The sequence below is a fragment of the Lepidochelys olivacea genome (assembly GCF_965140295.1).
Source record: "Lepidochelys olivacea isolate rLepOli2 genome assembly, chromosome: 16".
Classification (NCBI taxonomy): domain Eukaryota; kingdom Metazoa; phylum Chordata; order Testudines; family Cheloniidae; genus Lepidochelys; species Lepidochelys olivacea.
The window spans coordinates 14,352,733-14,367,467 of NC_140426.1; the positions used below are offsets into that span (position 1 = coordinate 14,352,733).

A 14,735-nucleotide genomic window follows, 5' to 3' on the forward strand; every position below is an offset into this window, starting at 1 on the left:
CCCACACCTCCCGATCAGCTGTTTCGTGGGGTGCAGGAGGCTGTGTATGGAGGGGGAGCGAGGGCATGGCAGGCGGCGGGAAAGGATGGAGTGGGGGCAAGGCCTGTGGAAGAGCCAGGGGTTGAGCAGCGAGCACCCCCCGGCACATTGGAAAATTGGCACCTGTAGCTCTGGCCCCAGAGTCGGTGCCTCTACAAGGAGCCACATATTAACTTCTGAAGAGCCGCATGTGGCTCCGGAACCACAGGTTGGCCACCCCTGTAGAATCTAGTAAGTTGCCCTTCTGTAGCAGAGGGCTTTACATGAAACATTTGTGGGTGATGCTCTAGCCTTGCCTAAATGATGAAGTCGTCCATGTAGGGTTTAGACATGGTTACTGAAGCCATGGTGAACACGGTTTGTGTTTGTCTACACTTGCTGCTAAACAGTGCTCAACATGGGTTCAGCTCCCCCATGGTTCAAACTGCAGAGTAGACACAAGACGTAGGTGCACATGCTGCTGGATGCTAGTACACAAAAAAGGGTGGAGGACAAGTAATAATGAGGAAGGAGCTAGCACTACAATTGTCTAAGAGCCGATAAGGCAATGTTAAGAAAGGAAACTCTTCCCTCCCAGAACTCCGTAGGATATCATGCAGTTAATCGGCTGGTTTACTACTAAATTCAGGAAGAATGAAATATAGGGGCAGATACCTAAAACAGCATTTAAGGGGAAAGGATATTTGGCTCCCATGTCCCACCTGTACACACACACACACACACACACAGTTGACTCCCCTTTAAGGGGAGGGAGGGAGGGAGCCTAGGAGGAAAGACGACTGCCCTATGGCTTGCTGCCAGCAGCCCCTGCAAAGGGGAAGTGGAAAAGATGATGGCAGCCCATGCCTCTGGCTATAGGGATGAGCAGCAGAGGCCACAAGCAACCTTGTTTCCCATCCACTAGCCAAGCCATTTAGTCCAGAAGATCTTGATACACCATTTTCCCCACCGCATCCCCACCCTCCTTTCTGCCACCCTACTCCCAAAGCCATACCTGTTTCCACTGACGGTAGGTAGAGAATTCCTGGGAAGGAATGAAGAGGCTCAGGCGGAAGATAGATTTGAGCTGGGCAGGGAGCCCCTTTGACTCAAAGTATTGGAACTCCGTCTGGGACTCCCCAAACACTGGCACATACAGACACAAGCAGAGCATGTTTCTGTACCAGCAACTTAGGTGCTGACCTACACAGCCAAACAAGGATGGGAAGTGACCTGAGCGATCCCCTGCTGGAGCTAGTTTCAGTGCGTGGGGGAAAGGAAATGCCGGCAAGTCTCATGACACATGGCTATGAGCTGTCCGTGCTCAGCTGCCATTGGCTGAGCAAGCCCTGCCCTTCTGCTTAAAGGGGAAGCCTTTTTTGTGCAATACCTCCCAGCTAGCCAGCCAGACATTGGCTTTGTGACAAGGCATGTGAGCTGCCTCCAATTACTCAACTCCAGGCTCTCCGTAAAGCCCAAGAGGCCCACGTCACACTCTTAGCAGAGTTAACTCTTCTCTGTCCCCCTCACTTAATCCCTTCTCCCTCCTCAACCAAACCGAGATGCAGACAGCACAGTCACATGCAGCACTCAAAGCACGGGGGCTGGGAGAGGCTGCAATAAATGCTTAAGTGTGTAGAGGGAGAGCTGCAAGAAATCCAGGAGAAGCTTCTCCCTTCCCCATTTGTAATGCTCACTGGAGAAGGGAGAAGCTTAGATTAGACTGGACTCTTTGGGGCAGGAATCATCTCTTCCCAGCACACAGCACAATGTCATCCAATCCCGATTATGGTATTGACCAAAGGCCACAGACACTAATGCTAGGATTGAAGGGACTGGATTTCCCCTCACTCCACAAACAATATTCCTATGATTTTCTTACTTCCTCTAAAAGATGCGTGGGACACAGTATACTCCATACACCCACTGCCTTCACCCCTCATTCAAGATCTCCAGCTACAAGACCCCAAAAGTCCCATGTTTAAAGAAGGCTGTGGCATAACAGAGGATAATTAGCTCTCTAGTTATAAACAATCTTGAGAAATAATTAGAGCTTGGGTGATGTCAGCCATGAGGGAGTATTCCCAGTATGCCCAAACAGATCAATGCTGCAGCTCTGTTCTAAGAGACAGAGAAAAAGTGGGTGAGAGACATATGCCACTGTGACAGACTTGCAGGAAGCCAGTCAAAAGCAGGCTAAGGTGGAATATACACTTCAGACTCAGTCTTGGAAAACTTCCGTGTCTAATTTTGAGACAAATTAAAATCTAACTAGCCATCTATGGAGCAGTAAATGTACGCTCACATACTTACATAGTAAGTGGTTAATTATAGATGAGAAAACATGAAAAAAACATTTTGTCCAGGTACAGCTTACACTACAAAATGGTCTGGGTGGACACAGTGTTTTCTCCTGGTTCTCCCAGCTATTATTAAGCCACTTAATGCTTTCATCACTGGTGCATGGAACAGTATAGGGTTGGTCAGGCTGACAAATGGGGTGTGCGGTGAGGACCCCTTACTGAGCACAGATATGACTACAGGCTTCTAAACACTTAGCACTTTGGTGTGTGGGCACTAAATATTCCCTGGCATTGCTGTATACAGATAGAGAAAAAGCAACAAAAAAACCCACACACCAGGCTGAGCGTTCTGTAATCAGTTACAGGGCTATTAATTGCTTCCCATAATCCTCTGCATTATTAGAACATAGTTGACTTTACCTCCCTGTTAAACTAGAGTCCCTGTCCCTAAAATCTGCCATAGAAAGGCTACCAGATGAGAGATGAGAGCAAGAATATTCAATTTCCAGCTTTCCAAAGCACTATGATCTGTCTGTTCTACGGGAAAGGAAGCTCATTTGCTGGACTAGTTTAAACCAGTTTAGCAAACAGTTTACCTTGCTAGAGCAATAGTTTGCAAATGATTATGCTCTGGCCACACAAACTATATGCCAGAACCAGTTTAAAAACTAGTTCAAACATTCTCTCCCCCACATCCTAGTGTCCAAAAATCAATTAAGACCTTTCAACAGAATTTTGTTCATTAGGGTGAAATTTTAAAATGTGTCTTTACAAGCTGATCATAGAGTAGCAAACCAGTTACATGGACTGGGATTATTTAATCTGGGGCTTTAATGTGAGGAATTTACAAAAGCAAGTCATGATCTATTAAGCAACGTTTAGTATTCTCCCCAACTTCAGCTCCCAAAAGCTTGGCCATACTACAGCTTTCTTAACCCCTCCCCCAGCATCTCACCCCACTGTGCCCCTTTATTTCCCTATTACCTAATCAGGCTTAACCTACTCCCCTCTGACGTCTGTCTGCACACAGAACAGGATCCTCTCACCAAATCCAGATCCTCTTAGAGATCAGCTGCAGAAGCTTGTGTGATTTACAAGCCAATAGCGCACCCCTCTTTCCCAAAGACCAATCTTTGCTACAATCGTCAGCCCAACAGAGTCAAAGGCAAATGCCTCCTACAAGGCCCACTGAACTGGCTTTTCCCATCTGAGACCTACTCCACTACACAGTGATTGAGAAGCCCCCACCATCACCATACACGCACGCTTTCCTGGGTTCCCAGACGTCATTCTTTGTTACAGCCGCTTGACACCACAGTTGCTATGACAGCACAATGCAGCTTTTCCCAATGAAATCCACCTACACTTGGCAGTGGGAGACAAATGGACAAAACCGTGCGTTTCAGGGAAGAAACGCCCACCATCCTACGTCAAAGTAGACAAGAGAAGAGGAGGGCAGGCAAGAAAGCCATTTTTAAGCAAGATATTAGTTACCGCACAATGCACTAAGAGGAGGAGATGGAGTGCACCTTGAGTTTACACCAGCAACTGCATTTACAGAGATGAATGCAAAGCAGGAGTGTGTGCAGATATCAAGTGTCTAGATTCCATTTCAAGAAGCTGGAAGGTTAGAAGTATCAAAACAAATTGTTCTGTAAAGCATCAGAGACCTGGGTTACTGTGGTACTGAGAACTGATTTCTACATCCTTTGAACAATGAAGCCAAGGATAGCGAGTGCCTTTTGGAAACTTCGGCAGTGCCACTGTCCAGCCCACTCTCCATACGTCTGCAATATGTGAGGCTGAGCTGCAATGACTCAACTACTTGGACTCTAGAAATACAGTGAAAGCTACACAAGACACCTACCTCAGGCCAACGGGCTCTACTACTGCTTCACTGTGAAACTCTGAAGTATCCTTGTCTTACTCCTACGTAAACTATCCCTTCCACCAATTTCCCTTCCAGATAGCAGGATGGAGGAGACGGGGAGGTAACAGTCATGTGACAGATCCATACCTACTCCTTTCTTGCAGTGAACTCCCCGCAGCTGTCTCCCACCGAGACCAGCCCTGCCCTGGAAAAAGCACTGCCTAGATCAGCTTTCTTTGGCTACAAAGGACTGACCTTAATTTGCTTACTTTCAAATCATTCATAAACAGCACTTGGCATAATAAAACAAATCCTCCAGTCAGTTACCAGTTGCAACATCTTATTTGAATGTTAACTGTTGGTCTGTGCATTCCTGTGTACAGGGGACATATTTTTTGGAAGACCACCACAAAAGAACGCACGACCAAGTTTGCATTCATTAATGTTGTGACTTGCAGGAGTATCCTCATCCCAGCAATTCTCATGACTTCCCCCTCTTGTGCGCCTCTTAAGATAGAGAGCCGCTTGTGAATGCCTCATCCCAAGCATTCCCAGGTGAAACACAAGATCTTGATTACCTGAAAAGGATATAGGACAGTATTAAGGTGACAAGATGAACGTATCAGAATCATAGACTTTAAGGTCAGAAGGGACCATTATTATAGTCTAGTTTGACCTCCTGCACAACGCAGGCCACGGAATCTCACCCACCAACTCCTGTAACAAACCCCTAACTTATGTCTGAGCTACTGAAGTCCTCAAATTGTGGTCTAAAGAGTTCAAGGTGCAGAGAATCCTCCAGTAAGTGACCTGTGCCCCACGCTGCAGAGGAAGGCGAAAAACTCCCAGGGCCTCTGCCAGCCTGCCCTGAGAGAAAACTCCTTTCCGACCCCAAATATGGCGATCAGCTAAACCCTGAGCATGTGGGCATAGCCCTATTTGATATCCATGCTATTTATTTCCTCTCCCTGGGCAGAAGCTTGGCATTAGGGAGCAAGCCCTTGAACTATCTGAAGTCCCCTTAGTGCAAATCTTTCCTGGTTACTTAGAATATGTCTACACAGCAATAAAAACCCTGCGGCAGGGAGTCTCTGAGGCCAGGTCAATTAACTCAGACTCACGGGGCTCAGGCTGCAGAGTTAAAAATAGCAGTGTAGATGTTCGGGCATGGCCTGGAGCCTGGTCCCTGAGACCCTCCCCACTTGCCAGGTTTCAGAGCCTAGGCTCCAACCCAAATGTCTACACTGCTATTTTTAGCCCCACAGCCCAAGACAGCTGACCTGGCCAACCGCAGTCCTGCTGCAGGTCTTTTATTGCAGTACAGAACCTGAGGGTATGTCCATCTCCCGTGCATTTGTGTCACTTCCAAGTTTAGCGCCCTCCACTAATCAGACCATGGTTGAATTTACACAAAAACACATCTGCCCAGAGACATGAGACAGCTACACTAGGACAGAGGGTTTTGTTTTTAATTTAACAGGTTAAAAAAGCCTCTGGAAATACTACGGGTAGGTCTACACTACCACTTATGTCGATATCACTTACGTTGCTCAGGAGTGTGAAAAAGCCACCCCCGAGCTATACAAGTTTCACTGACCTATGCGGCGTCCACACATAACTACCGCCTCTTCTGGAGGTAGAATAATTCTGCTGACAGGAGAGTTCTCTCCCAGCGGCATAGGGCGTCTTCACTAGACGCGCTACAGCAGCGCAGCTGCTCTGGCACAGTTGCGCCTATGTAGCGCTTCTAGTGTAGACTAGCCCTAAGTGCTGGACTGGGCCACAACTCACTGGAAATATCAGCTTGAAGGCTAATGTGTTTTCCCATTGTGGCACAAGCAGCTTGGTGGACCACTGCTGGTCCCCGGACCAGTCTGAGATCCACTGTGTCTGACTATCGCTCAGCAAAGGAATAAATAGGTCCTGATTGGTAATTTCTTTTGATTTTGTATTTTCACTCCTGGAAGGTGGAATATAATTAATTGTACAGGACAGAAAGTCCTAACAGGACACAAACGTCAAGGAATGGACAGGGATACAAAATGGGGGAAGAGGGCAGTTAATCATTTGTTAATTCAATACAGTCCACAGCAAACTAAAGAACAATAGCAGCGAGCCAAGGCTACAGGGTGGGGGGGAAGTAAAAGATAAATATTTCACATGAAGGTAACTAAACTCCAGGAGAGCTGACCTCTTCCACTCATGACAACCAGGTCAAGAGTGACAGATCCTGGTGTGATTGGCAGGAATTTGCTGTGCACACCCGGTAAGCATGCCAGCACATCACATGCCCATCAACATTTTACATACATGTGGGTGAAAAACAGCCTGATGCTTCAATAAGCACCTCCATGTAGCCAACAAATCAGCAAAGCCTGTCCAGCTGTAAGGCAAGGACCACGGGGATAAACAGAAGCAGTTCACACTGGACTATGGAATCTGCTTCTTAACATCAGGTTTGGTTGTACAAATGAAGCCATCACAGCATCTAGCTCTCAGGCATACTAAATATTTCATACTTATATAGCAGCTGAGGAGCTCAAGGCACTTTTACAAAGGGAACACAGAGGAATTAGATGACTCACCCAAGGTCACAGACATTCAGTGGCAGAGTTAGGAATAGAACCCGCCTCTGCCTCCCATATCTCAGCCTCTAACCACCAGACAAAAGTTCCCCCTACATGACAGCAAAGGAAAATGAGAAGCCCCTTAGTGCTGAGCTAGGCTCTCCCCATCCCCACCCTCCCACAGATTTCAAGATTGAGTTAATTCTCTCCCCACTGTCAGGAAGCAGCCTCCCAAGGTCATGGGAATGTGTCAGACAGGGAAGGAATTAAACAGACCTCAGCTTCACCCCCACTCTCAAAAAGGGTACATTGATCTGGAGAGGCAGACTGATCCTCTCATAGGCAGAGGACCCATTATTCCCTTAGAAGATACACTAGAGATCTTTAACCCCACTCATTCCAGGCTTCCCCTCACAGCCTGCTTTAACTCATCATTGGCTTCTCTGTCCATCCCCTTCCTATCTTCTCTCCATTCATCCTTTCAGAAGGGTACCCAGGTCCCATCACCGGACAACCAGCAAAGAGGAATAAGTCCCTGCAGCTCTCTCAGTCAGGCCCAAGCAGGGACGGTCCCCATCCAGTGGAACCAGAGCCACAAATTCAGCCCTGCTTGCTTCAATCCAAGGCAGAAAAGATTACAATCGCCTCCACTACATAATCCCAGCCTGTTCACCCCATGTTCTTGTAACTGGAGAGCTTTTACAACAGCATCTATACCTAGTTCCCTGCCTGGTAAACTGGACCATGAAAGCCACCTATCATTATCCCTGCTGCCCCCCCCCCCCATCTGTCTCAACATTCTTCCCTTCCCCTGCTCCCATCACTTGGAGAGATTGTACCTGGCTGCCCCCTTTTTCCCCAGCCACTCCCTTTGTAACAAACCGTATGTAATCATTGCTCTTCTCTCCCCACCGCCACATTAACTTCTACAAGTAAAATCGGACCCAGCCCATTCTGTCACATGATCCCAGGCTACTGTACATTAACATACTGCTCAACCGCCTTTGTCTAGCTGCCCCAGATGGAGAACAAAAGGAGATTCCTTGTATCTATTGTATTTGTACTTGCCCCCCATGCCCACTCTCCCCCTCCTCAGAAGTTTCAGTCTTCATTCCAGTTCCAGTGTCCCTTCTCTCTCCTCTCCTGGGAAACTATTCTTCGTTTCCAAGGTGTAAATCCTCCTGCCTCTGACAGACTCCAGCTCTGTGCGCCATTTAGCTAATGCTGTCAGGCTCTTGCTTGCTCAAAATACCCTGGTTTCTCTTGCATCTCCCGAGGCATCGCCCCACCTCGCCAAATTACTAGACTATTTCTTAACCCTTAACCAGTCCCCAGTGCAGGTGTGGAGGTACATAAACACCACTATTAGCCCATATTACTTTTCCTTGCCTTCTCGAACTAAGCCTCCTCTTTCAGTTGCCAAGGAACCTTTGGGCTCCAATATTTCATCTTGCTCCCAAAGCAGTTTCCCTGGAGAGGTCAGCCCTCAAAATATTTTGTGATTTGGGGGGGGGGGGAAGCGGGCGGGCGAGCGAGCGAGCGAGCAGGAACTACTGGCAGTTCATTACACCTCTTCCCTGATAGACACTTCCCCGTCTCCTTTCTCCTGCCATACACTTACACTTTTAGCAAGCCCACACCCAGAATCACTCTCCCTCCTTGCCAGCCCCCCTCCCACATCATCCCTCCCTTCAGGGAACCCCATTTTCACACTCCCTCATCTCCCCCAACACCCTTTGTTCCAGTAGGCCAGGCACGTGCAACCCAGTGCAAGCCAGCCCCCATTCAGGAACCTCAGAAGTGCCGTTACCTTTGGAAAATGCTCTGCGGGTCCAACCACCAGTAAGATACTTGGTCTCCTTTCAGTGGGATCAGCCCCTCTGTCCTGTGGCTTCCCCAACAGGTTTGGCCCCTGGTCCCCTGGGGTCGTCTCTCTAGCCTCATTCTCTTTTCCTTCTGCAGGACCTTGGCACATGGCCCTGGTAAACAGGTTGGACAGAAAACGCCAGAGGGTCTGCAGCATTGCTACTCCAGTCAAAGTCCCAGTCAAAGAAACCCTGCAATCAGTGAATGCCTGCTGCCAAGGATGTGACTGCAATACCAAGCCCTCCAAACTGGGAATCCGTTCCACACAGCAGCCAGAAAGAGATTCAAGCCGGCAACTCCAGAGGTTCGGTTGCTTTACAGACTATTCCTGCCACCGATTCCTGCCTTTTGAAATTGCTGTTACTGCTGTCGTGCCTGGCCTGATAAGCAGTTCACTGCACAAGAGCTTCAGAGCTGGTGGCAACAGACAAAGCTCAAGAGCGCTGGCACGGAGAACCCAAGATATTGAGCTTTAGAGGAAGCCTGGACAGAAAAGCCAAGATGCTGAGCTTAATATAAAAGCTAAAATGGACCCTTTCACTCTGGGAAGCTGCTCAAAGCTACCAATTAACCTAGGCTCTCCCTGGCTCATCTAACGCGCATCAAGTGAGCCGAAACCCTGAGTATCCAGCCTGCATTCTCACTGCAGCACTGCCCAGCCAATCACCTCTCCCGACACTAACGTGTGCATTATTCAAACCAGCAATCTTAGCCCAATAGACGTGTGCGCAACCAGACAATTTCTTTGCATGCAGCCAGATAGTCCTGCAAAGAAGTGCTAACTGCGGCCCGCAGAATGAGGCTGGATTAGCCAGGTACCAACAGGGTTGGAGAGGACTATATTCAAAAAAACAAAAACAAAACAAACAAACAAAAAAAACCACACGCCAGTTCTGGGCATCTAAACCACAACCTTGACGTGGTTACTTTATCATACAGAAACCGGAAAAGGAGGACAGGAATCACACATACCTGATGATGACTCAGCAGCTGTGGCTGAATCTATATCCTTTGTTAGTAGAGCAGACGGCTCTTTATAAGCTTAGAGACCTGTGGTCCTTAGCCACAACTGAATTGACCTGTGAAGCAGCGGTTCTCAACCAGGGGTACGTGTACCCCTGGAAGTAGTCAGAGGTCTTCCGGGGGGACGGGGACATAAAGTCATCTAGATTTGCCTAGTTTTACAACAGGCTACATAAAAAGCAAAGTCAGCACAAACTAAGATTTCATAGACAATGATTTGTTTTTATTGCTCTGTAATTCTATACTCTGAAAGGTAAGTAAAATATTTATATTCCAAATATGGTAAAAATGAGAAAGAAAGCAGTATTTCAGTAATAGTGTGCTGTGACACTTATTTTTATGACTAATTTTGTACGTTTTTAAGTGAAGTAAAACTTGGGGTACACAAGACAAATCAGAGACTCTTGTGTCTGAGGTTGAGAGCCACTGTTCTAAAGGAAGGGGGGCATGCAGCTAGACTATAATAGTCTCATCCGTAGTACACTAGCTACTTGGTGCTGCATTACTTTTCAGGCATGTGGCTTTAACTAGGATACCATGACATATTTACTAAGCCTTCATGGCTACTTCTCTTTCCACAGGCTTTAACATGTGGGTTAAAGTGCAGCCTGCTAGTCAAATTCAGCCAGAGTTCTACGATGTGGCCTTTAAATGGTCCTATGAGAGGATGCATGGTCTAGTGTGAGGATAGTCTATTTTTTTTTGGTCAAGGTCCAGATTCCAGAGAAAAACAACAAAACACCAAGAATGATTATAATAAAGTAAAATAAAAAGGTTTCGAAGTCTGTTCAAAAGCATGTGGTGGTCTGGATTTGGCCCACAGTCCGCCTATTTACTATCCCTGGTCTAGTGGATACAGCAGGGGATTGGGAAGAGATTTCTGGTTTCTATTCTGAACTGTAAAATGGTCTGATATCTTCAGATGAAAGCCACTACAAAAGTATTAATATGGGAATGTGACTCAGATTATAGGTCCCAGCATGCTATGCTTCATCTTGATTTAAGTGGCCTGGCTGTATTAAAGATGAGTTGTTGCAGCTCTTTATTTAATGCAAATTAAAGTGTTATCCTCGGGATCCTGGAAAATTGTTAGCATAGCCAAAGATAATGCCGGACAAAGGAAGAATGGATTTGGGAAGAATAATCCTGGAAACCTCCTAGGGAGGAGGGAAAGTTGCTTATTGTATATAGTTGATTTTCCTTTGTGGTGATCTATCTTCAGCGTTTTACCTTATTAGGACTAGAGTCATTTACAGCCCAGGAAGTTATACAATTCTGCAGATGCTCTGTGTGAAACTAGCAGCAAAAGTTTGCAAAGCAGTTATAAGCTGTAAGAAATGGCAAGCTATTTTGCAGATGAGCTTGTAAGGATGTGCATGCATCTATGTATTTATGAACATTACAAGTCGACTTAATCACTTATGTAATAATTCAAGTCATGTACGATCATGCAGCAAAGTGGAAAAAAAGCTCAAGTCTGAAGCTGGTCTTCTCCAAGTGTACAGGAGACTTCACATTACAAGCATATCTGCCGAGTCTCAAGTGCAATGTACAGGCCTTGTGACTCCACAGCATCCCCTTGCTAAGTGATTTTTTTTTTTTTTTTTTAACTGGCTCTGCGTTAAAGGAGACCAGGAGAGAGAGGTTAGGAAGTAAAGAGGAAGTGATACAGAGTATGAATTTGCTGGGCAAACTACACACCTACCACAGTCAAAGAATGGCACAAGAAAATTGTGGTTTGGATTTAATCTACTCAGAACAGTCTACAGGAAAAAAGTGGGAGCAGGAAGAATACTTTTTTTGGTAATGCCTTGACTAAGCAGTCTGGTTGTAGCCATGATGGTCCCAGGACTTTAGAGAGACAAGGTGGATAATGTAACGTCTTTTAGTGAACCAACTTCTGTTTGGGGGCGGGGGAGGGAAGGAGAGAGCACGAGATGAGCCTTCAGGCTTACACAGACCTCTTCCTCACAGCTGGGAAAGGTACCCAATAACTGTTCCACAAGTTAAAAGAAAGCAGGGAGATTATATACAGCCATTTAAAATATTAGCATCGTACTGCCACAAAAGTTAGACCACTCTTTAGGCCTCAGACGTTGTAAAAATCCGAGCTGCAGGTTTCCTTGACAGAGTAATACAGCAATGACAATTTATAAACATAAATTGAAAGAATCATTCTATATCAGACCAGTTTTAAATTCCTTAAATTTTCCTTTTAGGTCAAAGTTCTTCACGCTCTCTCAGCCCAAGCAATGAACTATTCGGGGGGGGGGGGGGGGAAGGGGGGGTGTTTAAGGTGGACAAACCTGGCTGGAGTAACTGAGTAACAGTTCTTGCAAACCAACCTTCCTGTTAATGTCTAAGCCTGCAAGAGAAGATGCGAGGACAGTGGGCTTCTAGTTCTGATTTGCTGTTCAGCAAGGCCCATTCATACAGACAACAAAGTTAAACACCAGTATTTCCATTGTTTCCTGCTGAAGATAGGCTGTAAAAGTCTTGGCAGGGACTGTATCTTCCTATGTTAGTGCAGAGCTAGGCACACTGCTGGTCTTGTGCAAGGGATGACATTATTGCTCTGGGGTAGAAATCTAGCCAAACCCCTTTGGGTTTCATCCTTTTAGTAAATCAGGCCTTGTTGGAATTCTTTCACTGTACTAATCTATCGACTGCTGTATGCATAGGTAGATTTTTCTAATCTATATTTAACAGAAGAAAGTTTTGTTCATATCAAGTGAAGAAAACCTCATATTAGGGTTACAAAAATAAAGCCAGTTAAGGGCAGGATGTTTACAGGGGGGTTCAGCTAGCACCAAGATATTTGCATATAGCACTGGGGACTTCAGCAAAAACACCGCTCTACCCAAGGTGCCAAAAAGTGACAGACACTCTCTATAATCCACTCAGATATGCAACAAATATTGACACCAACCTGATGTGTGCATCTCAGAAGAGAACCAAGAGCCACATACTGAAATTGACCATGGCAGTACATATTGAAGACAAGACTGGCCAGAGGTCCATGTTTATCCATTAGCTATACCTATGCCCAAACTGAAGTCCAGGCTGATGGTCCCCTGAAAGTGGCCTGGACATATGTTGGCGCTCCTTGTTTCCAGCTGCTTCTACAGGTCTGCAGTCCAGGCTCCTCATGGAGAGAAGCAGCTGGAGGGGCCTCTTTAAGCAACTGGAAATGAAAAGCAGCCAACCTAGCTGCCTCTATTAGGGGGTCACTGCTACAGGAGCAGCCTCAGGAACCAGAGCCACCAGTGGGACTGGAATGTCCAGGGCAGAAGGTAACAAGGCAGCCAGGCACTCTGCCCAGGGGACAGAAAGCAGTACAGACAGGAGGGGGAAGATGAAAGGAAGAGGAGGGTTAGGTTATTTTTAAATTAGGACACAAAAGTTAAAAATACAATAGTTTCCTCAATATTACTTTGCCATGGGAGTGATCACTGTAGTTGCCACAGGAATGTTCTGCAACAAGAAAGTGATGAGGGTGGAGAAAAAGAGGTGACTTGTAAGCCATTTATTAAGACTGGGCCCACACTATGAAAGTTTGAAACCCTTTGACCTATTGTTTCCCACACAGATGGGTGCCAGATGAATCACCTTCCCTTTCCACCCACATAACCATAGAGAGTTAACTTCAGTCTCAGAGAATTTGCCTTTTCACGCTGTTTTTTAAAACAACTTCCTCGCTGAGGAAGTTTGCAGGATGTTTCAGTGAGAACTCATTGACCCAGCTAGCTAATATTGCAAGAATGTGAGGGGTGGAAAAAAGGGAGCTGCAGACTGGATTGCTTGTTATGGCATCTTTCATGCTCCTGCAGTCACAAGGAGCTAGAAGCCACAGTAGCCCCCATCTCCAGTTCCCCAAGTGACCCTGCAGGAATGAACAGTGACCCATCTTATTTCAAAGCTCCATTCGAAACACTCAGCTGAGGACAAGCACTGGCTGCAAATAAGCAACCCCGTGATACTGCATTAGCCCTGTGGGTCTCAGCGTAGGAGAAGTTACAGTGTTTGTCATCCTCAACCTTTTAGAATTGAAATTGTTGGCAAAATTAACAGGATTGAATATGTGAACTTTTCAGAGACAGATCTGAAATGCAGCCTGCAGTGCTTCTTGTATCAGGCAGTTAAAACCAGACATTCTGGCCATTACTTCTTGGGCAATTAAACTGGGTGGTACAAAAAACACCTTCTAACAGTCAGCTGTAGTAATGCATTAAGCTGATATAAGGCACAGTGTCGTAAATGCTACACTGGTCCCCTTGCTACATACCTGTAAAGAAAGGTACAGAAAGGTACTCTGTGGTATAAATTCTTTTTACAATTTCAAATGAATCATTCCAGGTGATAAATAATTGCAAATCATCAACTGGGAGCCTGTGCCAAACACAAGGGTATGAAGAATGCAGATGAGGGGGGTTGGTACATAGAGCCCGTCAGGGTCACTGAACAGTGAGTACTCAATAAGGTCATACAAATCACGTGAGGAGTATGAGTGTGGATAGGAGACTGGGCAGACTAAACAATGCAAGATTAAAATTGTGTTCTCTCCCCTGCTCCAGTAACAAATAACTTAAAACCCCAGACTACTCCCAGTTACAAACTGTAGTGGGTTAAATCCCAGGAACATAGCTATCAAGTTATTTTCTCCCTCTAGTCCTGAGCCACAAGCTTATTCCCGCACAGCTCCTGAGGTGCAATAATGCATTTAGGGAAATGTATTTAGTCCAATGCAGATACCAAAGGATCCTGCCATCCCATGTGTCTCATAATCTAACAGATTAGAGCTCCTACTGCAGAACCCTTTTCTGAAACCCACTATAGTGGTCAGAAGCGGTCATATGACTTGCTTTAGCTCATGGATAACTTTGAAAAAACTTCATCATCATTTACATTCCTGCTGATCTGGGGGTAGACTGCAGTTACCTTATCTACTTCTGAGCTTCAATGTGGGGGAAAAGATGTTACACTTCCCAAACTTCCAGCTGTGTTCATGCCAGTGGACATCAACTGTAGTGAGACTGCACAATCAGTGAATGGTGACATCAGTAAAATATTAACCTGCAACATGTGAGG

General features: G+C 46.1%; 1 protein-coding gene across 6 annotated transcripts in view; it reads right to left on the reverse strand.

Annotated features, from left to right (window-relative positions):
* The window catches only part of SLC25A25 (solute carrier family 25 member 25), a 35,603-nt gene that overhangs the window by 11,243 nt on the left and 9,625 nt on the right, over positions 1–14,735 (reverse strand). The window contains exon 1 of one of the 6 annotated variants that reach the window (XM_084649673.1): positions 8,569–9,232. The exons of 2 other annotated variants lie outside the window; for them this stretch is intronic. In XM_084649673.1, the coding sequence (XP_084505799.1) occupies positions 8,569–8,781 (213 nt within the window). In that variant the 5' untranslated portion in view covers positions 8,782–9,232. Of the gene's footprint in view, positions 1–1,033; positions 1,378–8,568; positions 9,233–14,735 lie in introns of those variants that run through there. 3 more of the 6 variants (XM_084649675.1, XM_084649676.1, XM_084649677.1) reach the window with 3 other exon arrangements.